The following is a 24,124-nucleotide window of genomic DNA, read 5'->3' on the forward strand; positions in this document are numbered from 1 at the left end:
TTGATTTACAAATAAGGAATCCTACTTCGCGGAATTTCATTTATCACGGTAGGGTCTAGAACCGATTAACCGTGATAAACGAGGGTTCACTGTACAGTATTTTCAAATATATAAATATCCGTGAGGTTTCTGTAATTCCAAGTTATTTTCTTTCTGTGTTAGCTGCCTAGAACCTTTCTTTCTTTGGGGGGTGGGGGTGAGGAACTGTTTTTTCTTGAAAGTGCACACTCTCAATGGTTTTGGACCCTGGTCTGGGTTGGTCACAGTGGTGGCAATAGAACCCAGCTTGAACCAACACAGATCCTATCTTCCACCCCAACAGGGAAGATTTCTTAACTAGGACACAAAAGCCTAAATTATATAAAAGTTTTATATGCAAATTCTCACAATATACTGGAAACAAAAGAAATAATCTGGCTAGCCAATATATACCAACAAAATTAATTTAGTAAAAAACTTTAGGCGCTCTCATTGGACTGGAAGTTTTGTTTGGCCACATCTACACAGGAATCCAATATGCAAGGAAACAGGTCATGTCTCTGAACAGCACCCCGCCCCCCCCACTTGCCTTTTTAGCAGTTCGAGGCATTCTGGGTCCCTGTGTGTTCTTTTCTTTGGATTGAAGAATTTTCAATTTCTTTTTTTCTCTAATCTGTTTGGCCAGCTGCCGGATCTCCATCATTTCCTCATCTTCACTTTCGGAGTCACTGTCATACTCTCCAGCAGCTCTTCTTAGTTCTTCCTCTTTCTCCAAGTCTTCCAGTTTCTTCAAAAGGAGACACAATGACACACAATCAGAAATGAAACACTCACATGTAGATGCAGCGATGCTAATACAGGAAGCACCTTTCCCGGAATCTTTGGAGACAGAAGAAAAGCCACAGTCTAGTCTCTCTGGGAGAAAATAACTTTGAAGAAACGAACACATATAAATACTACACTGACAGCATAGTGTGGATTGACCTGTATCGTTTCTTTTTCTCCTTTGAAAACAATTACTCAAAGATTAGCTTTTAAAATGTGCCAACATCCTCCCAACAGATAAATAACAACAGGAAATAGCCTCAGAGACTTAAAGAATTACACAGACACACAAATATCCACCAAGAAGCTTCAAAAAGTTCCTGGAAAAATAAAATAAAAAGATTATAGATTGTTTCCCCACAAACTTTTGAGGCCCCTTCATATACATAGTTTTATACTACAGTATCCTAATTATTTACTCTAATGCAATGCTATCCCAAAGTAATACCTGTCTAGATAGTTAATAATAATAAAAATCAACAGGTCAGAAGACCAATTAAGGCAAATGCAGTGCATAAAAAAATTATATGGTAGGGGACAAGAATATTTCAGAAGTGGAATAAATAGAACAAGTGAGAGTAAAGGAGGCGTCACAATGGTTATTCTTAGGGTAGCTAAATAAACCATGTTGTTACCATTTTCTAGAATAAGAAGTTTGAAATTTAAGGTGGGTCGAACTTGAAGACAATCAATAAATAAAATAAAATAAATTAATTAATTAAATAAAATAAATGAAGGAGGGTACTTGGAAACTAATGAGGGGTTAAAAAAGAAGTAGGCAGCAAATATTTTTCAAAAAGCTTAGTGTAGGAGAAAAAGAGGGTAATAAGTCAAAGTAGGATGCCAGGTTAAAGTATGTTTTTTTACATAAGATTGGAAAAGTGTGTAAACAGTTGTTTGTTAAGAAGCAGCAACAGGGAGAGGAACCGAAATGAGAGAAAAACATCACTGATGGAACCAAACTCATCAATCATCAGGATGATGATGGGGAAGCGCTTTTACTGAGTCAGGACATCACTGGGGGGGAGGGGGTGGTGGTGGCAGGAAAAGGAGGAGATTATAGAACTCATGCCCCCTGGAATCCATTTTCTCTGTCAAGTGAGGTAATCTGTTAAGGGGGGCAGGGAAAAGGAAGCCCAGATAGGCGGGCTCAGAATAAGTGGGGCTAATTTCAGAAAGTGGGCAGGTGGCAGGATCACCGGACCAAGATGGAGCAATGTCTCTGTGATGGACATTTTCCCCAGCATCCAGGATGGTAGTTTCAGGACAAATGCAGAGAAAGCACTCAAGGGACAAATGCAGCCAGGACTACTTGTATCTTCTAGTGGCCGTGCTCAGGAGGAAAATCAATCATTCCACAATCAACACAGTACATAAGGTGTCACTGACCCTCATGATGTCAGGATCAATATAATCAGATATATTGTGGCCTTCCCAGATCTCTGGAATTTTATCGGATTTCTCAGATGAATCCATTAAGTCCCAGTACTCTAGAGTTAACAAACAAAAAGGATGTTTTAGTTTTCAATGTATTTAAATACAGCGTGTCCTAAATGAGTGTGAAATTGTGCCCCTTCTTACCACTCTATAAAGATAATCAAGCATTTGTATTCACCACCACAGAGAAAAATAGTACGGTCAATTATATAGCTACTCTAAACATTGTCTAAGGCATTTGAATATTTCAGGACCAAGTGGACCTCTAATGAAACAATCAGAGAAAAAAAGATAACATCAATTTGCTGCAATATTTCTATGCTGTGAAACTACAATAAACTGTTCAATCTAGGCCAGAAAAGTACCCAGAAAACAAAGCACCAATAAACTTTATAGAGCCCTGCTTGCCTTTAAGAAATTAAAAAATGAACAAATATGCTAAAAAGACTTTTCATTGTTAAAGTCCTTTCACTTTTCAAATTGGCATTTGAAGATGTATAAAACTGTTTTATAATAGCACTTACTTTGAAGATCCAAAATATAATCATCTCCCATTTCCAGTTCAATATCTCGTTCCTGCAAGAAAAAAGACAAAAACAAATCTCAGAAACATGTGCAAAATCAGCTTCAGCTTTCTTTTAGGTTTGAAAGCACTAAGCACTCTTCTTGTTACTACAAAATAATTTCTTCCTCTAACATCCAAACCTTTCAATACCTATGGATTCAACTCCCATTTCTGGTAAGAAAGTTGGTTTGTTTTCAATCACCTTGCATACTATATATTTTACTTATCACCTCACTCGCTGCCATTTCCCATTAACTGAAATGCAAGTTCCAAAAGCATAGGGACCTCTGCCAGTAGGGACCCGCTACAATCACAGGACCTAACACTGGGCTTATAGGCGGCTTTTAATACATGTTCAAGGCTTCCATTCTCCATTACTAGTGCTGCTCTCTCTTTATAATTAAATCAGTTGTGAGTTAATTTTAAGTAACTTACCCTTTTTCTTTTAGGCTCCTCAATCTCCATTCTCTTCTTACGTGCCACTACTCCTGCTGGGATGAAAGGAGGTCTCTCCTAAGAAGACATTATTGAAAATACGTATATAAAACACTGCTTCCGTGGGAGGGTGGGAGCGGGGCGGGGGCGAGGAGCCTGGGGGGACAGACCAAATCAAACCAAAAACCTTTCATAAGCAGTAAAAACCAGGTACAAATTCTCCATATGTTACGGACAGAAAAACATAGCCAGACCAGTCAAATTACCAACAGAGAATCCGGGGGCAAGGAGTAAACAGCAATTTAGACAAAGAATTCCAAGAACAGTTCACAAGTACTGTATATATGGTTTTCCAGCACATTTTTAATGCAGTTTCTGTGGTAAAATTAGGTGCCTCAGCTGATATTTGGGTTGGCTTATTCTCGAGTATATACGGTGGACTAAAAACAGACTTTGAAAAAAGTATTATCAAAATCATGTAAAAAATTATGGAAACAGGAAATTGGCACAGGAGAAATAACAGATAAATGCAAGAGTGAAACTTAGCCACAAACTCAGGGACATATGAGAATCCAATAGCAAATGAATTATTTCTTAATTAGACCTGAGTTAAATGGCTAGCTATTTAAAAGACAGAGCAGATAACTACCTCCAAATCCCCACCTCATTACAAACTAAATTCAAGACACAGTAAAGATTTTTATTCAAAAGAAAATATATTAAAAATTAAACCACGAAACTATACGGGAAAATAAAAAGATGCTTTTTAAAACAATACTTAGGGATGAGTAAGGACTTCCTATACATGGCAAAAAAAATGCAACAGCTATACAAGGGGGTACACCTCCCCCAAACTGGAATTCCCCATCTCCAAAAACTATGTATTTAATTTTTTTATAAAACAACCTTATCACCTTCTAAGTATTCTCTATGAAACTTAAAATACATTCATCAAAGCTGTGATTCCATTCTTGGAAACAGTCTTCAAACTCATCTGTTTGGATAGCTGAAAGCATCTCCCTCATTTTTTTCTTCACCTCTTCCATGGCATCAAATTGCGGTACTTTCATGTCCCTCTTCATCCGCGGAAACAAAAAGACATTGGCACAGGCCAGGTGAGCAAGGAGTGTGGGGCAAGAGAGGCGTGCACTCAGATGACATGAGCAGGTGTATTGTCATGGTGGTAGCAAAACCAGTCTGTCTGTCACAAATCAGGCCTTTTTTGTCGCACACATTCTATGAATTGTTTCAGAACCTCAATCTTTTCAGAAAACTTGATTAACAGTCTGACCTGGTGGAATGAACTCCAAATGCACTGAGTCTACATTTTCATCCCTTTGGGAAGTTGATGGACATCCAGAATGAGGTTTTTCATCAATCGCCATCTCACCCTTTTTGAAATGAGAAAATCACTCATACACTTGAGGGTTTTTTTTCCACTTGAGGTTTTTTCCCCATAATGTTGTCCTGTTAAGCTGTGTTCAACATCACAACAGTTTCTGTCCCCAAGCAAGAAACAAAATTTCACAGCAGCACACTGTTTTCTTCAATTGGCCATCACAAAAAACGAGGTTCAAGTGAAATTGCTTTCAGGAAAAGATTCACTGTGGCCAGAGAGAACCTTCCCAGGTAACACCACTGGGTGCACTAACTCAGAGCAAGTTCGTTGATGTGTATACGAAAGCCCTACCCAGCAGAGGTTTTTTCCTGCTTTTTTGGGGGGGTATCCATCATGGTAACAATTTTAACTGTATTTCTTTGAGATATTCTTCAGAGCACATAGGATGCAAATCTGATTTTCTTAATGTACAAATGTCAAATCAACAAAAGACAATCCACTCAAAGAACTTAAAAGACCCATAGCGTATGAAAAATATTGAAGTGAAGATAAACAAGTGGCAATCTACCTCAGAAGGAACAAAGCCCATATGGAAGAAGCACACCAGTCTGTGTGATCATGAGGTGTCGATGGGATCAGGTATCAGGCATCTAAGACCCAGAATAAAACCATATCCAAGGTGAATTGGGTGGGTGGGATGGGGGGGGGGGCATGGAGTGGAGACCCAATACTCATCTGTAGATAATTGGACATGCCCTCATAGAAGGGACATAGTTAAGAGATGAGCCAGTCAGGGTACAGTATAGCACCGTTGAAACACACAACTTTCCTCTAGCTCTTTGGTGCTTCCTTCCCCAAACTATGATGACCTCAATTCTACCTTACAAATAGGATTAGACCAGAGCATGCACACTGCTACAGATAAGAGCTCGAAACAAAGGGAATCCAGGATAGATAAACACCACAGGGCCAACAAGAAGAGTAGAAATACCTGGAGGATTCGGTGAGGGTGAGGCGAGAAAGGATGATGTGAGATATAGAAAAAATAATCTATAACTTATCAAGCGTTCGTGAGGGAGGGTGGGCAGGGGACAGAGGGGAAAGAAATGAGGAGCTGATATCAGGGGCTCAAGGGAGAAGAGAATGCTTTGAAAATAATGGCAGCGGCATATGCGCAAATATGCTTGACACACTGGAGGAATGCATGGATTGTGATAAGAGATGTATGAGCCCCCAATAAAAGTTTTTTTTTTTAAAAAGAGATGTTGGACAGTGTAAAACATGACAAAATAACAATTTATAAATTATCAAGGGTTCATGAGAGGGGTGGGGCAGGGAGGGAGGGGAAAAATGAGGAGCTGATACCAAGGGCTCAAGAAGAAAGAAAATGTTTTGAGAATGATGATGGTAGCAAATGTACAAATGTGCTTGACACAATGGATGTATGTATGTATTGTGATAAGAGTTGTATGAGCTCTTAATAAAATGATTTTTTTAAAAAAAGAAAAATATTGAAGTGCACTGATCATCACAAGATAGCCCACTTAAACTACTAGAGTGATAGATAGGTGACACAGGAATACAGATCTTTAAACTATTAGCAAGGTGTAATTGAGAAAGGCATTTTAGAAGACAGCAATATTTTCAAAGCACTTAATTTGTGATTCTCTATTCCAAAGTTTAAAGTTTACTCTCTCTATATAAGCAAACCTCAAAAAAAAACAAAAAACAAACAAACAAACAAAAAATAAGCAAACCTCTTCAGATATACATCTATCTTTGTGAAAAAGATGTACACTCCAGCTATGTGTGATGGAAAGAAATTAGACACAACAGAGAACTACTTGACTGAAGCACCAGCATATAAATGAAAATGAGTAAGTTGGAACATAAATTGCAAGACAACACAATACACTGCCAATTGTGTTTTTAAATATAGATGTATTTTAAATGCAAATATACCCAAACCACTACCTGCATGCCAGTGTGTTCTACTATAGTGGATTCCATGTTGCCATGATGCTGGAATCTATGTCACTGGTATTTCAAATACCAACAGGGTCACGCCTGGTGGACAGGTTTCAGCAGATCCTTAAAATTAAGATAGACTAGGAAGAAAGGCCTGACAGTCTACTTCTAAACATCAGCCTTACGGATCACAGGATACTGCCCAACTCGCTTGGCTCTGGACCCCGGAGGAGAACATCATTTTTGCTGAAGCAGAGGTCCAAGGAGGCCAAGAGAGATCCTCGATGAGATGGACTGGGCACAATGGACTCACACATAACAAAGATTGTGAAGATGCTGCTGGTCCCAGCAATGTTTCATTCTTTGTCACGAGCCAGGGGTCATTCAATGACAACTATGCTTTATCTATCTAGCAGAAAATGTTCGAATAAACAAGATAGAAATAACAGTAACTAGCTGGTGGAGTGAGAAGATATTTAACTTGGCACTTTACTCATTTACCTTTTCAACTGTTTATAATATACATGCATAACTTCTGTCATGAGAAGAAACCAAGACCATTCATGAAACCTGTGTGTATTAGCTTAACTGAATCTATAACCCCCGGAGGGGGGTGGGGTGGTGGAGCATAATGATCTCATTTCCAGGCATTCTAAAAAGGCAACCTTACCTTGTCATCCCTTTTGTTTGGTAGAGCCAAATGCAATCTGTTCAGCACCTCATTCACTTTGTTTCCTTTCATTTTGGTTTCAACTCGGTGAGCCAAAAGCCTATCACAAGCCTAGTGATGGATAAAACACAGGACACACAGTCAGAGACACAGGACAACCGCATCCTATACGACCCAGGAAACAATCACGAACCAAAGTCCCCACACGGATCAGATTTATGTTTCAAAGACTTGTTTGTGAGCATCTACTTGTTGGGGACCTATGGATTTCTACTAACTTTTTAAAGTTCTCTCATGTTATGCTTTTCCCGTAATGATATTAACATGTAAAGGTGAAATTCTTATCAGGTATCACCCCCATATCAATATAACCACTACTGTAGCGTACCACACTCTCTGATAAAGAGGAAAGGCTTCATTCTCTCTTGCAGGTGGTGGACCTGCTTTAAGCAAAATGTCTTAAGCTCATTGGCAAAGTTGACCTTTAACCTCTGATCACAAACCACTGTGAACTTTTCTCTCAATATTAATGACTATCCAAAGCTTGTAGTGCTTGAAATCTGTCCTTCGTAAAGGAGTTTAAAATAAGATCTTTAACTATAAACCACTTTCCAGATCATGTCTAACCTCAGAAACTAACCTTTGAGTAAAATCAACAGCATCCCAGCTTTCCCCCTATTTTAGGGAAATATAACATTGTTTATTTAAATAAACAAATAAATAAGGCATCATGTGTAATCCAACATGAACCTGCCTCTCTTAACCTGTTCCTGCTTTTTATACTATCGTCTTCCTTCTACTTTTGAACAGGTTCCATGAACACATTTTTTCACAGTAGCTCCAGTGGAAATATTCACAGGCTGAGAGACAGCAGATAAAGTTAAAATTACTGACAAATTATCACCTGGTGCTGCTTTAACACAAGTGCCATACATAGGCGGCTTTAACAAACAGACATTTATTTTCTCAGTTTAGGAGGCCAGGAAGTCCTTACTCTGTCTCCTGGGGGATGTTCATGTGGCATGTTTTTTTCTCCTGAAGACATATACTACACTGGTTTGGCTTCTTTAACAACAAAACCCTATAGTCAAATAAGATTACATGCTCAAGGAGAAGGGCGAGAAATTACAGCATATATTTGGGGAGACAATTCAACTCCTAATATAAACTCTTCAAATTCTCATCATTCAACTGAGGATGGAGAGAGAAGGCCTAGAGGCTCCAGTGAAGGGGTTTAAAAACCACCTTGTTCACTACTGCATCTACTGCCAACTAGCTAGTTAGTATGAGGGGTTAGATGACTAATACGAGGGATCATCAAAAGCTCATGGAAAATTATCATTGAGGGAAAAGAGGAGCTGATACCAGGGCTCAACCAGAAAGTGAATGTATGCAAATAATGATGGCAACATATGTACAAACATGCTTGATAAAATTGACATGGATTGTTATGAGCTGTAAGAGCCCCCAATAAAATGATCTCTCTCAAAAAAGAGCAACACTAAAAGATAAATATATAGTAAAATAAATATATATCTATTATGTGAATTTCTCAATATAGCCTCAAATTCAAATCACTTTTGTAAGTGAATTTAACTATCCCGGTGCGATCTTTTATACACATTAAAAATAGTGCCCTTTAGGTTTTTTCGGATTAGGAAGCAAGGAATCAAGACGGCTATCAGGATTGAAAAAGTGGATGCCTAATGATTTCACACTGAGAAATTGGCGTTTTTAAATGAGATGAATAAGCAGTTTTCCCATGCATTTTTCTGCTAAAGTTCTGACTATCTCAAAACACTCATAAACATGTACTGTCATTCTTTGGTCCCCCAGAGAGCCAACAAGCAAAATGGCTTGAGCATCACCTGTGGCATCCCGCCCCCCCACCCCCCATGACCCTTGCTTTTGACTGTCCCAGTACCTCCTCTTGGTAGCCAACATTTTGCTTACGTTTTGTCTTTAGCCATATTTTATTTCCTTTTGGAATTCTTCTTAAAAAAAAAAAATATTCAGGACCTTGATCTCAATGGTTTAAAATTTCTATTTCAAGTTCTGCGCCTGTCTGCAGTTGATCTGGGTGCAACAGTTTGGGTACCCATTGAGCAGAAAATCTGCTCACCTTTAATTTTCAGTCAGAATTGAGGAAGCTGAAGCAATTGGGATGTCCATGGTGCTGCCTATTTTATCAGCTGGTAATTCAAATACGGCATGACCAAGATTATTTACTCAAAAGTTGATACGGATGGTCTGCCAGTGCAATCGTTCTGCTTCAGTCTTAGCAGAATTCATGCTGCTCTGATAAGTGCTCTTTTCAAACTGCTGTCTTATCCTTAGTGCCTCCAACTAGATGATCCTGTTCATACCTGTGATAATAAGTTAGTATGAGTTTATTTCATAACCGCTCCTCCCCAAAGAAGGAAATACATGCATAGCTTTTTCCCCCAGTATATACTTTCCAAAACTTTTGGAACACCGTGGTGTACCAGAAAGATAAATGCTTTTCCCAGGGCTGACATTTCTGAAACAAGAGAAAGACATGAGGATTATTGGTCTTTGCTTTTAAGGAAGCACTCACCTCCATCTTAACCTTAATAACACCTTCCTCAGTCAGGGTGCTGGTCTCTATTACAGGAAATCCTTTGGTCTGCAAATCGATAAATATTTTCTGGGAATATAAAGGAAAAATGAGAAATGCATTGCTGTTACTCAAATGGGTGTTTTAACCTCTTTTGAAGAATAGTTCTCTTACAAAGTTATTTTCCCCTAGAAATCCTTTCATGATAAAGACAGTACAAATCACCGAATCACACTTGACTGTAGCAAGCCAATTCCAGGGCACTCAAAAACATTCTGTCAGACTTCAAAAAAGACAAGTCTTAAGTAAAATGTAAGAAATTCTTACATTTTAAAAGTCTAGGAGGCTTTTAAGACTATATTGTTAGCAAACAATATAAAAATGCAGCAGGGGTGGAGTGGGAGACCTGGTAGGGCAGGTTCAAGGGGAACGTAACAAAGAGGAAGTGCTGAAATCCTGGTGGGGACTGAGCATGATAGTGGGACAGGAGGAGAATCAAGGGAAATAGAGGAAAGAGCTGGGAGGCAAAGGGTATTTATAGAGCTCTAGATAAGACATGTACATATACAAATATATTATATGAGGATGGGGAAATAGATCTATGAGCCTACATTTATAGGTTTAGTATTAAGGCAGCAGAAGGACATTGGACCTCCACTCAAGTACTCCCTCAATGCAAGAATACTTTCTTCTAGTAAATTGGCATTCTATGATGCTCACCTTCCCAACACAACCGCTGAAGACAAAGCGGGTGAATAAGCAAATGTGGTGAAGAAAGCTGATGGTGCCCGGCTATCAAAAGTTATAGCATCTGGGGTCTTAAAAGCTTGAAGGTAAACAAGCGGCCATCTAGCTCAGAAGCAACAAAGCCCACATGGAACAACATATCAACCTGTGTGATCACGGGGTGTCGAACGGATCACTGAAGACAAATGGGTGCATAAGCAAATGTGGTGAAGAAAGCTGATGGTGCCCAGCTATCAAAAAGTATAGCGTCTGGGGTCTTAAAGGCTTGAAGGTAATCAAGCGGCCATCAAGCTCAGAAGCAACAAAGCCCACATGGAAGAAGCACACCAGCCTATGCAACCACGAGGTGTCGAAGGGATCAGGTGTAAGGCATCATCAGAACAAAAAATCTTACCATAGTGAATGATGGGGGGAGTGCGGAGTGGAGATCCAAAGCCCATTAGTAGGCCACTGGAGATCCCCTTGCAGAGGGGTCTCGGGGAGGAGATGAGCCAGTCAGGGTGTGATGTAACAATGATGAGAAATACAACTTTCCTCTAGTTCCTAAAGGTTTCCTCCCCGCTCCCACTACCATGACTCGAATTCTATCTTGCAAGACTGGCTAGACCAGAGGAGGTACACTGGTACAGATAGGAACTGAAAATACAGGGAATCCAGGACGGATGAGCCCTATAGGACCAGTGGTGTGAGTGGCAAAACAGGGAGGGTAAAGGGAGAATGGGTAGGAAAGAGGGAACCAATTACATGGAACTGTGTGTGACCTCCTCCCTGGGGGACAGACAACCGAAAAGTGGGTGAAGGAAGACGTCGGACAGGGCAAGATATGACAAAATACCCATTTATAAACTATCAAGGGCACATGCGGGAGGGGGGAGCGGGGAGGGAGGGGAAAAATGAAGACCTAATGTCGGGGGTTTAAATGGAGAGAAAATGTTTTGAGAAACGATGTACAAATGTGCTTTACACAATTGATGTGTGTATGGATTGGGATAACAGTTGTATGAGCCCCTAATAAAATGTTAAAAAAAAAGAAAAAGAAAAAAAAATGCAGCAGGAGTGAACATCACACAATCACCTGTAGGGCTCGGTGAATCAGACTGCTGAGCCCTAACCCCTAGAGTTCCTGATTCAGAAATTCTAGGGTGGGGGCCAAACATCTGCATTTTGAACACCTTCATAGGTGAGAAGGACCCTGCTGACTGGACTGGGGAGTGTAGTTTAAGAACCACTCTTCTAGTGTGATGCTCTCAAGGCAGGTTTCCTGAAAGATACCTCTTAAAAAGAGCTTGAGGTCAACTAGGAAGAAATAGAACGTTTAGAAAACCGATTGTGGTAGCAATTGTACAATTCTGCTCAATGTGATTGAACTATAGAATGCTATATGTACTAAATCCAATTAACAATAAATGTAAAATAAAGAAATAAAAGGACTGTGGGGTTGAATTAGTTTAAAAACTAGTATTTTCCTCTAGTACACATTAAAACCTATTGTCTTATATTGCAATAGTTTACAGAAGCTCACTTTCCTTTGTTGAACCAGTCATTTCCCAAACATATTTAGCCATCGAGCCATTTTAACTTATGTAGTACCTACATAAACCTAGCTAAATATTTTAGAAAATATTGCTCTGGTATACAAGATGCTTTGAGGTGGGAAAAGAGAGATGCTTATTTTAGCATACTCTGCTATCTTAAAGGCATCAATTTAAGAGTTTTTTTACAGTAAATGTATTTACCCCAAATATAATTTTACATCACAAGTTTTTATATAATGGTCATCTCATGAAATTCCTGAAGCCATTATATTGTGTGAAATGAACAACTTGATTAGCATTGCCAAAATCGCTCCTGTCCAAAAATGACATTTAGAATCAGCAGGACATAAATTGTTACAGAGATATTTAGGTGGTTTACCTGATCATCTTCAGGAAGTTCAGCGATTTTCTTCACATCACATTTGTTTGCTACAATTATAAGTGGCTAGCAAGGAAGAAGAAGAAGATTATTTATTAACTTCATACTGCAGACCATAAACAAAAACACCGGATTATCCTATGTACCTTATTGATAAAAAGAGGCTTAATGTTTTGGAAGAGCTCCAGCTGCTCCTTCAGCCCATGCCCGCACTGCTCAGACAAATCCATTACGTAGAGGACGGCAGCACGAAGGTGGGCCAGTGCCGTGATGGCCTGCATCTCGATGGTGTTCCGATCTTCCAGAGGCTGATCTAAAATCCCTGGAGTATCCACAACCTAGAGACAACATTTGTGTTAATGGGGAAGGAACAGCTCATGAAAGGAAGGTGAGAAGGGTCTGCACCCCTCAAACGATGTCATCACTATCACTACTCGGTACTGCAGAGACTATGGCACTAGTGTGTTTTGCAAAATTTGCATCGTAATTTGTAAAATCAAAATTCTATTGTGAAAACAAATTGTTCATGCATTTAAAGAGTATATATCACTTCTAATCACAGGTTAAAAATGATGACAAAGAACTCTTCATTTCAGTTTAAAAAAGCACCGTGACTAATATACCATATTTTTCACATGCAACATGTCCACGTAAACACCACAAACAACAGACATAATATGCACAGGAAACTAACGGAGGTGGGGGCTCACAGTTTGCAAAAACCAAATAATATACACATTACTGGTCGAAGAATGTGCTTATGAACAAATCTATGCTGGTAGCTAAAGTTGCTCACTTTAATGACAGCATAGAAAAGTTCATTGTTTTTCTAGAATTTCAAAGTGCAGCTGAGTTTTCTTTATGTAGAGAAGTTTCAAGCTCTTTGGGACTCCAAAAATATTTTCCACATCTCTCTAGAATTCTCTCCAAAAAAAAAAAAAAAAAAAGGATTCTCTCTAGAGCAGCAGATTTCAACCTGCGGGTCTTGACCCCTTTGGGGGTTGAACGACACTTTCACAGGGGTCACCCGATTCATAACAGTAGCAAAATGACAGTTATTTTATTTAATAGTAACAATGAAAATAATTTTGTGGTTGGGGGTCACTATAACATGAGGAACTGTATTAAAAGGTTGCGGGTGAGAACCACTGCACACAGCTCATAGTTGACTGTACATAAGAGTTCACTATAATATGAACAGCTTTCTTTAGAAATCAACAAAATTTCATTAATTAAAAAAATTAAGCCACCTGCTCTACTTTTAAAATAAGAACTCCCCCAAAAGCAAAACCAAATGAAACCCCTCTCACCTGCCAACGAAGGTATTTATAATCCATGTGCCCAACAAACAACGACTTAGTTGTGAAGGCGTAAGGCTGAACATCCACATCAGCTCTTGTCACCTTAAAAAAGAATACCGAAATTTCAACAAGCACAAGAAATTTTATACTTTTATACTTGAAATTTTTTTATACTTGATATTATCAAGACTAACTTTTTTGTTTGGGTAGAAAACACAATCAAAAGAGGATTAAACGGCACAAAAAGGTGTTACCTCCCTCAGATTACCTGTCCCTTAGAACATGAACCACAGTAGGAAGGCTAGGATTAACGTAAATTTGGAGGCTATCCATCATTTAACGCATGTCCCCAAACTCTTCTAATTCTCCAAAACCGGATCCTACTAGTCCAGTAATGTCCAATAACATTTTCTACAATGAGATATTCCATATTTGCCATGTCATCATTGGCCACATGAAGCTAATGACTTTTTTATGCTACCGAACTCTTGATAGATGCTACTGTGACTCAGATATTAAAATCTTAATTAAAAAGGAGAAAACTACACTGGCCAGGGCTATCATATTGGATCACACACCACTACCCTGGTCCAGCAGATTAGCAGATGCTACTCGGAAATGTATTTAAAATGCTTGGATATCACCAAGTCATGCCAACGTAGGTGTAACATGAAAATCCAGGAATCTGTCTAAAAGCAAGTCTTCTTGGTACCAAGTAACCTGTAACATAAGTTAACCTAACATGTTAACTGATGTTAGTTATAAGCCCACGTTTCAAAAGCTGTAGCTACTCTTTTCAGTCTCGATCTCTGCTACATTATCTCAAAGCACCAAATCACTAAATTTCTTAAAGGTTAATGGACAGGGTTCCAATCTCTCACCCCACATTTTACTAACTAAACTCCCTGAGGCAATGAAATAGTGACTCAGCAGCGTACCATTACAGTCGACCCAACAGTTTACGTCAAAGTTGATACAGCAACTAAGGTGACAAATCAGTAAGTGTAGTATGTCCAGTAAGTAGTTTCTCTGGCCCTACCATCCCCAGAATATTAGTTAACACATCCTTTGAAAAGCTCTCCACTTTAAAACAATAATGTGGTGAAATACCTCAAATTCCTTAGAAATATGTAAGAATAAAAAATGAAACTGTTTTTCTAATAGCAAGATAAACCTAGGTTCAGACAAATAGCCAATCCTGCCTAAAAGGGAATCTCCTATTCTCTGTATGCCAAAAACACTTCCCAAATCAATGTATTAAACCCCACTCAGAACAAATACAGCAATACTCTCATCTAAAATAATCAGATCATTAGCTTTCTAGTAAGAGACCACCAACCTTATTGATGAAGCTGGATTTTCCAACATTGGGGTACCCACACAAAAGCAGAGTTCTGGTGTTTGGATCAATGGTCGGCAAACGGGATAAATGTTGGCGTACTATGAAAGTTTAAATTAAATGTGTTTAGTTTTCTAAGGAAACATAAAGAGTAAAAAGACTTGATGGACAAACTACAATACCTTTTAATTTGCTTTTCCACTAACTACTAGAAGGCCTCTCATAAAAGTGGTTAAGAAAAAATATATTTTAAAAAGGATTAGCTGGAAGCCAATACAGTACACAAGCCAACATGGTATACAGAACAGCGTTTCCCAAATCTAGCTACACCAAAGAATCCTCCTATTCCAAGGCTGTTGAATCCATTCTGACTCAAGGTGACCGACCTGTAGGTCAGAAGAGGACTGCCCCACAGGGTTTCCTAGGTTGTAGTCTTTGAGAGCGCAGATTATCAGACCTCTGGATTCGAATCACCAACCTCTTAGCTAGAAGCCAAGCACTTCACCACCAGGGCTTCTTTTGCTAGCCCTTACCAAATCAATACTCCTATTCAGTAAGCTAAAGGTAGGCCTTTTGCATAGTGCTATAGTTTTGGTTTATAAATATATTGAAGTCCTTGCTCTCATCTTTTAGGAAGATATGTGCAGACTCATGTGGCAAATGAAAAACCATATATTTCCCACAGCAGAGGCACAATTTTATATTCCTACCAGATGCGGACAGGGTTCCTGCTGAGCACTTGTTTTCTGATTGTTTTTTATAATAGCCATCTAAGCGGGTAAGAAGTGACATCAGTGTGTTGAGGGCTGGTGAAACTGTGGGCTGTTAGGCCAGGTCAGGTTCCAAACCCACCAGCCTCCAAGGAAGAAAGAGGTGGCTGTGAGTCATGAGTCGGCAACCACTCAATGGCAGAGCATTTGGTTTGGGGAAAGACAATGGTGCTGATGTCCAGCATCTTTTCACGTATTACGTCATTACCTTCTTTGAAGAGGTCCTGAGCCTATGTTTTGGTTGTGTTATTTTTTGCTGTTAGAAAGCCTAACTTAGCAATTGTCCTATTAAAAACATCAGGTAACAAAAGCTGGAGAAGCAGTTTGGTTCTAACACGTATCATACACACAAAAACTTTTTTTTAAAAAGAAAATGAAATCAACAGGTAGAACAAGGAATCATTTATTTTAGTATATTTTGGAGTTTTCTCATTTTATCCATGGCTTACTTAATTATTAAAAAAATATCAATTTTCTTACTACTGCTATTAATTTCTAAGCATTATCAGTGTGAATCACCTTTTCTATAAAAACCAGGCTATTAGAATAACAATACTGCGATAAAATAATTGGAGTCTGTCATCTCCACATTGGGTGGAAACAGCCGAAGTGTCCAGAGTAGATAAACACAATGTGGTACAGACAACAGAGCATTACTCAGCCATAAAGACTTATGGTACAACATGGATGAACCCTAAAACATTACACTAAGTGAAAAAAAAAGCTAAGACAGCAAAAGAGCAACTAAGATAGAGAATAGGAACATTTAGAGAGACAGAAAGTAGAATATAGATTTTGTGGATTGGGAAAGGGGAGAAGGATGGGGTATTATTGTTTAATGAGGATAGAATTTCTCGTTGGGGTAATGAAAAGCTTTGAGAATTGATAGTGTTGAATTATGAGTGATTATTCTCAATGTACAACTGTACATTTGAGAAACTGCCAAACTTATACATATTTGTTTAAAAGTGGCACTTTTATAGTATATGCTTTTTACAATAAAATATTTAAAAATTTTTTCCGTCTGGGAAAAAAAAGACATTCTTGTTATGTATAACAAATACCTTGTTCCAAGTACTCCAAGCTCTGCTTCTGTCTTTTGATAATAGTACACATTCGCCCAAGGGCAGCACGTTTCAGCTGTTTGCAGCGGTACAAAGAATCTCCGTATTTCATGAGTCGCACATAATCTTTCGCAACACTTAAAAAAAACAAAAACAACTTAAGTTTCCCCCCACATTTTTGGTAATACCTTAAAAGACACCATATTAAGAAAATTCCTTACTTGTCCACTAAATTTTTGGCAATATTTATTTGTCCTAGAGCCAACTTGTAATGATCCTTGTCATAGAGAATATTCATCAAATCAGCGTAAAATGGGTGGATATCCTACAATAAAGAACAAATCTGTTATTCTGGTCCAACAGTTTCTCATCCTAATATGTAAATACTTAAAAGATTAATTTCCTGAGGAAATGTACGCCCTCCTTTCCCTCAAAACTCCAGCTTGTTCTCCTCAATCCTCATTCTCTTGGTTAATGGGATGTAAGGACTAGATCTTAGCCCTTCTTGCCAATGAAGAACTTAGTTCATAAATCTTCCCTTTTTTAATTCTTCTACCTCTACTATAGTCCTACCAACCTAAAAATATGCTTTTTCTCAATCTTCTGAAGTACTAAAACAACATCCCTTTAACCCAGTGTTTAAATATGCTTTTTCTCAATCTTCTGAAGTACTAAAACAACATCCCTTTAACCCAGTGTTTTTCAAAGTGGGCAAGAGAACTGCCTCCTAGGGGCTGAAGGAATGAACCAGCAGATACCTACACTTTACTCTGGATCACGGGCTATAGTACAAGTTTCTCATTGCTGGGGGGTGCTGAGTAATTTTTTCTTGTTCTGTAAAGGGGGTGGTAGGTCATTTAAGTCTGGGAACCTATGCTTTAACCCCTTTATCTTTTAATTACTGCTCTATTTCTTTGTTCCCTTGCTTGGCAACCTCTACGGAAAAGGGTTAAAAGTCCTTTTTCCCTCCTAGTCTCTTAAACCAACTCCAATTAGGATTTTGTCCCTGTGACTTCATCATTAAAGTTATCAAAATCACCAATGAACTTCCTGGTAATCCATTTTCATTTATTCTAATTTTCTATTGCTCTAGCTATTTAAGTAGGTAGCACTGGAAGGCTGGTCATTCCTGCCAGGATTCTAATCTATATGGACCTCCTAACTGATCACTTCACAACTAATGAGTTCCTTTTGCCAATTCCTCCTCACACCCTGTTCTGCATATCAGCATTCCCCAGAACAACTTTCTTACTTACACTCACTTCCTATATAAAAATATATGTATCCCCCTTCCACCAACAGTTTTATTGGCATATACTTCACATACCCTACAAACAGTCCAATCATTCAATCACATCAAGAGGATATGTATATTTTAATCCCCATGTGTTTCTCCAAGTACATAGCTTTCTTGAGCTTCCAATTACCGTATACACTTGTGTAAATGCCGAGTTTTCCAGCACATTTTAATGCAGCTTTTGTGGTACAATTAGGTGCCTTGGCTGATATGTGGGTAAGCTTATTTATACTCAAGCATATATGCTATGTAGCAATTATACTGGATGTCTTATAATCATCACCATTAATATGTACAAAACTAAATTCTTGATTTCTCTTCCTCCCCAAATCTCTTCTCTCAGTCTTCCCCACCTTGGTAATTGGCAACATCACTATCCAAAGTGTTAGTCTAAACCCTGGAAATCTTTTTCCATTCTTCTTTCCCATCTCTTCTATAAACCAATTCTGCCACTTCTACCTTCAAATCATATGCTGAGACCAATTATTTCTCAACACCTTCACACTAATCTCATCGACATCGCTGCATTAACCAATTAATCTCTCGTATTCTAGGGTCTACTAACACACTGCAGCCAGTCAGCTTTTTAAAAGGAAAGTCAGAGCATGGCATGTACTCTACACTCAAAACCCTCAAACGGCTGACCTAAAAGTAAAAAAGCCCCAAATCAAAATCCCACACAATTGCTTCATTTCATCGTCTGGCTCCTCTCTTACTAGTCTTCCCGCATACTATGACTCAGATCTTATTCCCCGCACACGTCAACTTCTTGACCTTAGGGCTTTTGCTGCTTCGTTGTGTAGCAAATGATCTTTCCCCCAGATATACATCCACATGGCTCACTCTCTCACTTCCTTCAGATCTTTCTGCTCTAATGTCGCCTATCAAAGAAATAGCAATCACACTGCACTGGCACTCTCTATTCTCTTTACTCTTGATTTCCTCATCTGACCCCTGCTTGTTTTCACTTTTACTCTCTGTGATCCCCACGAGAACAAGAATCCCAACGAAATCCACTGCCATGGAGTAGATCCTAACTCTAAGCAACCCTACATCAAATTTCTGAGGCTGCATTTTTTGGGGAACAGAAAGTCCCGTATTTGCCAGAGCAGCAGCTGGTGGGTTTGATCTTGCAATTAGCAGGCCAACCTTTAACACAAAGGACCAACAGGGCTCCTTAGAACAATAGGCCTTTTTACTCACTGCTGCACTCCTTTGCCTAGAACAGTAAACATATAACAAGCATTCAACGAATAGGGTAATTTAACCGTCTACTCAGAAGGTATTCTCAGATAATTCTAGTCTTTATAAAAAAAGGAATAGGATGTTTGTAGTTTAAATCCTCCCACCTCTAATGTATAAAGAGCAATACCAAGAATGGGTGAATTGAAATTTCTTACAAAAAAATCAGGAGACATTTCTTTTGGGGGGAGGGGAGGATGCTAAAACCTTGGTTCATACAGTTATTCTCAGCTCTTTTTCACATACCCCCTTCCCATTTCCTAGTAGCTCTTTCCCCAAGAAATGATTCATTCATTTAGCAAGCATCTGTCAAAAGCATGGTGTCAAGCTCTAGTGATGTTTGCTTTTATCTCCCTCAGAGGGCAATGATAAATTCAGGCTCAACACTGTTTTGTTAATCCCATCATCTTTCACAATCGCTAAGACTCTTGCAACTTGAGTACAACAGAGGGATTTTTTTTTTTTAAAGACAGAACTTTGAGCTAGTTCTTCCAGGTTCTTGGCTGATGAAGTGAAAGCGACACAGAACCAAATCTTTAAAATCTGAGAACTGGAATGGGAAAAATTACCAAAGTCCTGTTAGAAATGGAATCTTTCCCTTAGAAAACAAGGGCATAGTACTACCCTGTGAGGCAACCGAATCTCTTGCCCATGGGACTGGCTCAGATGGCAGCAACCAGACAGTCAGACTGTGTATCACTCTCGACAGCTTGCCACTAACCCACCCCAAGTATCGGGCTTGTGAATGGGCTCACTACAACCCTTTGAGTGTCTCATTCCAGGGTCTCAAACTGTAATTTCCCCTACTATTATTGTTTGGATCACCCAGGTTTTTTAAAACTCAGGCCCGTTCTTGCTTATGTTGTTGGTCATAACTGAACTGGTTTGAAGGCCTGTCTTAAACCGTTTGCTAATGTTGGCTCTTCTTTTTCTACAGCCAATACCCAGTAAATTGCAATATGTAGCAGAAGACATAATGAGTTCTGTTTTGTTTTATTTTTCTCCGTAATACTGCTCCCAAACACCAGTGGACCTTAGGCAGAAGGATCTTACACAACGGCTCCAGTTGACCCAGGAGAGAGAGGCCTCAGAAAGAGGGAGTAGGAGCCGAAAGAGGGTTTTGAGCTTCTGAATTTATAACCCAGAGTTTCCAAATAACTTGAATTGGTTCTTGCAAGTCTGGAGGTCTTAATTAAGCTGAGAAGACGTTGGGCACTCTTATCTGGGGCCTGGCTGGGGTTAAGGAAAAACACCTAAGAAATCCAAAATCCTGCTTTTATTATCACGTTTGCCACCTACATTGGCAAGTCAGCTATTTTGGTTCCCTTTCTGGTTAAACATTGATTATTTGTAGGTTTTGCAAAACTACTTTTGTAGCACAGGAACACACAACCATACATTCAAACTTAGCTCCAACTCACTTACATCCAATTTAGGGAAGTCTGTTAAAATTTGAGAGAGTCTGTCATGGTAATTCTGTTGAGTAAATTTGACTTTCCTCATGTAAAAATGTCTAATACGATGAATTTGATAATGTTTATGGATAACTGTTGGAGTCTTTCGTTGAGTCTTCGATAATGTCAGATCAATAAAATCCTGCAATTAAAGAAAATAAGTCTTAGGTGTATTAAAAACATGTTTTTTACATCCGCTTATCTGAAATATTTAAAGACTAACAATTAGTAATACTAAATTTATGAGGTGACTTCAGAGAGTTCTTGGAAAAATCCTATTTTTTCATTTTTCAGTTTGAAGCCTCCTTATATTAAACAAATATTTTACTACTGTCATATCAAACAGCTTGATTTTCTATTGAATTTATTAATTCAACAATGTTAATCATTCACGCTACAGGATGATGGGGATACAAGGGTGCTAAAAATGAGATAATACACAAAACAGAATCCTTCCCTTAAGGAGTTATGGAATAGTGGCACAGAGAATGTGGGCAATCACAGTAAGAACTGTCAGGAACCTAAGAGGGGGGTGGGGCCTTCAAAAAGTTCACAGAAAAAGAGGGAATTAAAAGATAATTTTGTCATGTTTTTGAAGACCCTTGTACATCTCTTGATCTAATCTATGCATGAAATTGCCTAGACAACCCTTCTCCACTGTGTCGTCTGTTCTTTAAAAGGACCAGTTGTACAGCTACCTATTTCATGTTTCCATGACTCCCTCATTTCCCTTAACGAGCTATATTCATCTATTTTTCAAATTCATGTAGACATATTCCTTCCTTGAAACAACTTTTCATGTCTAGTATAGTTATAAGGACTACTTATAGAAGACTTTTCTTTAGAAACGTAATTTTTAAAAAAGTACAGTATTATGTCCACTTTTATAACCACAATACTCGGACACACAACTACCTTCTAGAATGAATTTTCTCCCCTATCTTCCTGGTGTTATTCTGTAATTCCAATTATCAGTGGATTATCACTATATACTTTCAAACATAAGTCATCTGTCATCTGTCCTCTAGATAACAAAAGATAGATGTTGTGCTATTAAGGATAATGCTCTATTCCCTAGAAAGCCAAAACCCTATGCATATATTATGTTTTAGAAGAGGTGAACAATTCATTTAACAAACTGGGAACATTGCTAAGAAAATGGCATGTGTCAAAAATACAAATATAACATGAACCCTACGATAGTTACAATCTAGTAAGAGATTTCTCATAATTAAAAACAAAAATGAGAAGTGACACACTAAAGCAATGAGACACCTTCTTGTGCTGTGGATATAAAATACTATTTCTCAGCAAAGCTTTCCAAGTCAAATTCGCCCTACTGTTGAGACAAACAGAAAAATAAAAGGACATAAGTATGTATATATGGGTATATTCACAGTGTAGTGAGTTTGAGATCAGCAAGTCCTCCTTGTTACCCTGTCCAACTGTGCAGTACTCAGGAATGTGCAACAGAAGCAAATGTTCCAGAGGAATTCTTTGATCGATGCTATCATACTCATATTGAGCATTTACTACAACAAAAACTCCATTTCTGTAAAGGAATAATACTAATGCATAGTGGACTGATTCTTGCTCTACCTAAAACGACCGGAATTTATTCTGGTCACCTATATACCTTTGTATGCCAGGAGACACAAGCGTTTCTCCCAAATCCAAGTCAAAGACTGCAATGGAAAAGTTTTCAAGGGTTAACCCTTGAGAGTAAAGAACCAAAACCTCTGAGAAGCGAGGGAAAAGGTATGCTGAACTTTGAATCGGAAGATCAAAGTTTTAATTAGTGCGGCTCTAAGGCCTTTAGATAAAGCAAGTCACGGATGTGACGCGGTGGCTTGAAGTTTCATCCCTCGGATATTGGGGACACCTCTTCACCCCGCCATATCCAAGCCAACAGTCTCTGCAGATATCTGGGACCCCATGACAAAGGGGTAGCCCCCTCTCGAGAGGACCTGGACTAGAGCAGGGCGTTGACAACGCGGGGGTGGACGTGGTGGAGAAGAGTCTCTCCAGAGACTATGGAAGAAACTAGCCAGGTCGCCAACAGGACCGTCCTCGCGGGAGGGAACTCCGCTGCCGGGGGTCCAGGGCCCCGCAGGCGATCTCCGGAAACGGACACAAGACCACGGAACCGGGGTCTCAAGGAGGGCTCCCAGGACCGCGCTCAGCCCACGTCTCGCCGCGCACGTGTCACCAGCGACTCGGGAAAAGAGAAGGGCGACAAAGAGAGGCTCCGCCACAGAATGCTCGCAGCACCAAGGCATCTGCGGAGCCATTTACCTTGGCGGGCGGAACCACCATGATCTTCTTGAAGTTATAGTGCGCCATGGCTGCGGCCGGGAGTCCACCGCCAACAGTTCACGAGGAAACTCCTGGGCGCCTGGAAGTGGGGCGGGAGCTTCCGCCGTCACACACGCGACCGCGTGCGGGAGAGGGAGCGTCACTTCCGGACAGTGCAACACTCGGGGGTGGTTCCGGGATTGAAGCGCAGCCTCGGTTCCACACACTTGCCCCTCTTTTTGCACAGCGCCCCCGCGTGGCCTGGAGGTTGTGCTGCAGTGCGCTTCTCGTCCATGAGATCGTTAGGAAGAGAAGAGTCCAGCCACAATTAGGGATGATGGGTCATCCCTTCCTTGTGACCTTTCTGTGAGGGGATGTCCCGTTGTCTACAGATGGGTTTTGCGTCTCTGCACCGACCCCCTCATTCTCAGCAATATGTTTGTTTGTTTGTTTGTTAGCACTGATGAAATCCACAATATTCTGCTGGTTCCTTGAGGCTTCTTCATCCTGCACTACCATGACGCCAGTCCTGCCTTTAACCGCAGGCTAGACTTAAGCAAGTGCACAGGTACAGATAAGAGATAAGAGCTCAGGCCACACGGAATCCAGGAACAGGAATGGGAGTAGTGATACCAGGAGAGTAGGGGCAAGGTGGGGAGGGGAGGGGAGGAAGGGGGAGCAACTGCAATGTGCCCCCCACCCCCACGAACAGCAGAAACCGTGGGGGGAGGGAGACAGCAGTAGGTGTAAGATGTGAAAATAATAATTTATCAAAGGGTCATGAAGGTGGGAAGGGGGAGGGAGGGACGGCAAAGAGGAGTTGATACCAAGGGCTCATATAGAAAGTAATTGTTTATAAAATAATGACAACATATGTACAAATATGCTTGATGCAATTAATATGG

General features: G+C 39.6%; 1 protein-coding gene across 1 annotated transcript in view; it reads right to left on the minus strand.

Annotated features, from left to right (window-relative positions):
- Nucleotides 1–23,304, minus strand: part of GTPBP4 (GTP binding protein 4) — a 31,998-nt gene extending 8,694 nt beyond the window's left edge. Inside the window, exons 1-14 of the mRNA XM_004702346.2 lie at nucleotides 23,220–23,304; nucleotides 20,896–21,066; nucleotides 17,153–17,256; nucleotides 16,932–17,068; nucleotides 15,098–15,198; nucleotides 13,768–13,860; nucleotides 12,604–12,795; nucleotides 12,458–12,523; nucleotides 9,797–9,886; nucleotides 7,219–7,329; nucleotides 3,242–3,319; nucleotides 2,766–2,817; nucleotides 2,194–2,294; nucleotides 569–766 (exon numbers count right to left, since the gene is read on the minus strand). Of these exons, the coding sequence (XP_004702403.1) occupies nucleotides 569–766; nucleotides 2,194–2,294; nucleotides 2,766–2,817; nucleotides 3,242–3,319; nucleotides 7,219–7,329; nucleotides 9,797–9,886; nucleotides 12,458–12,523; nucleotides 12,604–12,795; nucleotides 13,768–13,860; nucleotides 15,098–15,198; nucleotides 16,932–17,068; nucleotides 17,153–17,256; nucleotides 20,896–21,066; nucleotides 23,220–23,267 (1,542 nt within the window). The 5' untranslated portion in view covers nucleotides 23,268–23,304. The remainder of the gene's footprint in view (nucleotides 1–568; nucleotides 767–2,193; nucleotides 2,295–2,765; nucleotides 2,818–3,241; nucleotides 3,320–7,218; nucleotides 7,330–9,796; nucleotides 9,887–12,457; nucleotides 12,524–12,603; nucleotides 12,796–13,767; nucleotides 13,861–15,097; nucleotides 15,199–16,931; nucleotides 17,069–17,152; nucleotides 17,257–20,895; nucleotides 21,067–23,219) is intronic.
- Nucleotides 23,305–24,124: the final 820 nt, after the last annotated feature.

The sequence above is a fragment of the Echinops telfairi genome, unplaced genomic scaffold (genome assembly GCF_000313985.2).
Source record: "Echinops telfairi isolate 266 unplaced genomic scaffold, ASM31398v2 ScPeMD7_31;HRSCAF=116, whole genome shotgun sequence".
NCBI classification, from domain to species: Eukaryota; Metazoa; Chordata; class Mammalia; order Afrosoricida; family Tenrecidae; genus Echinops; species Echinops telfairi.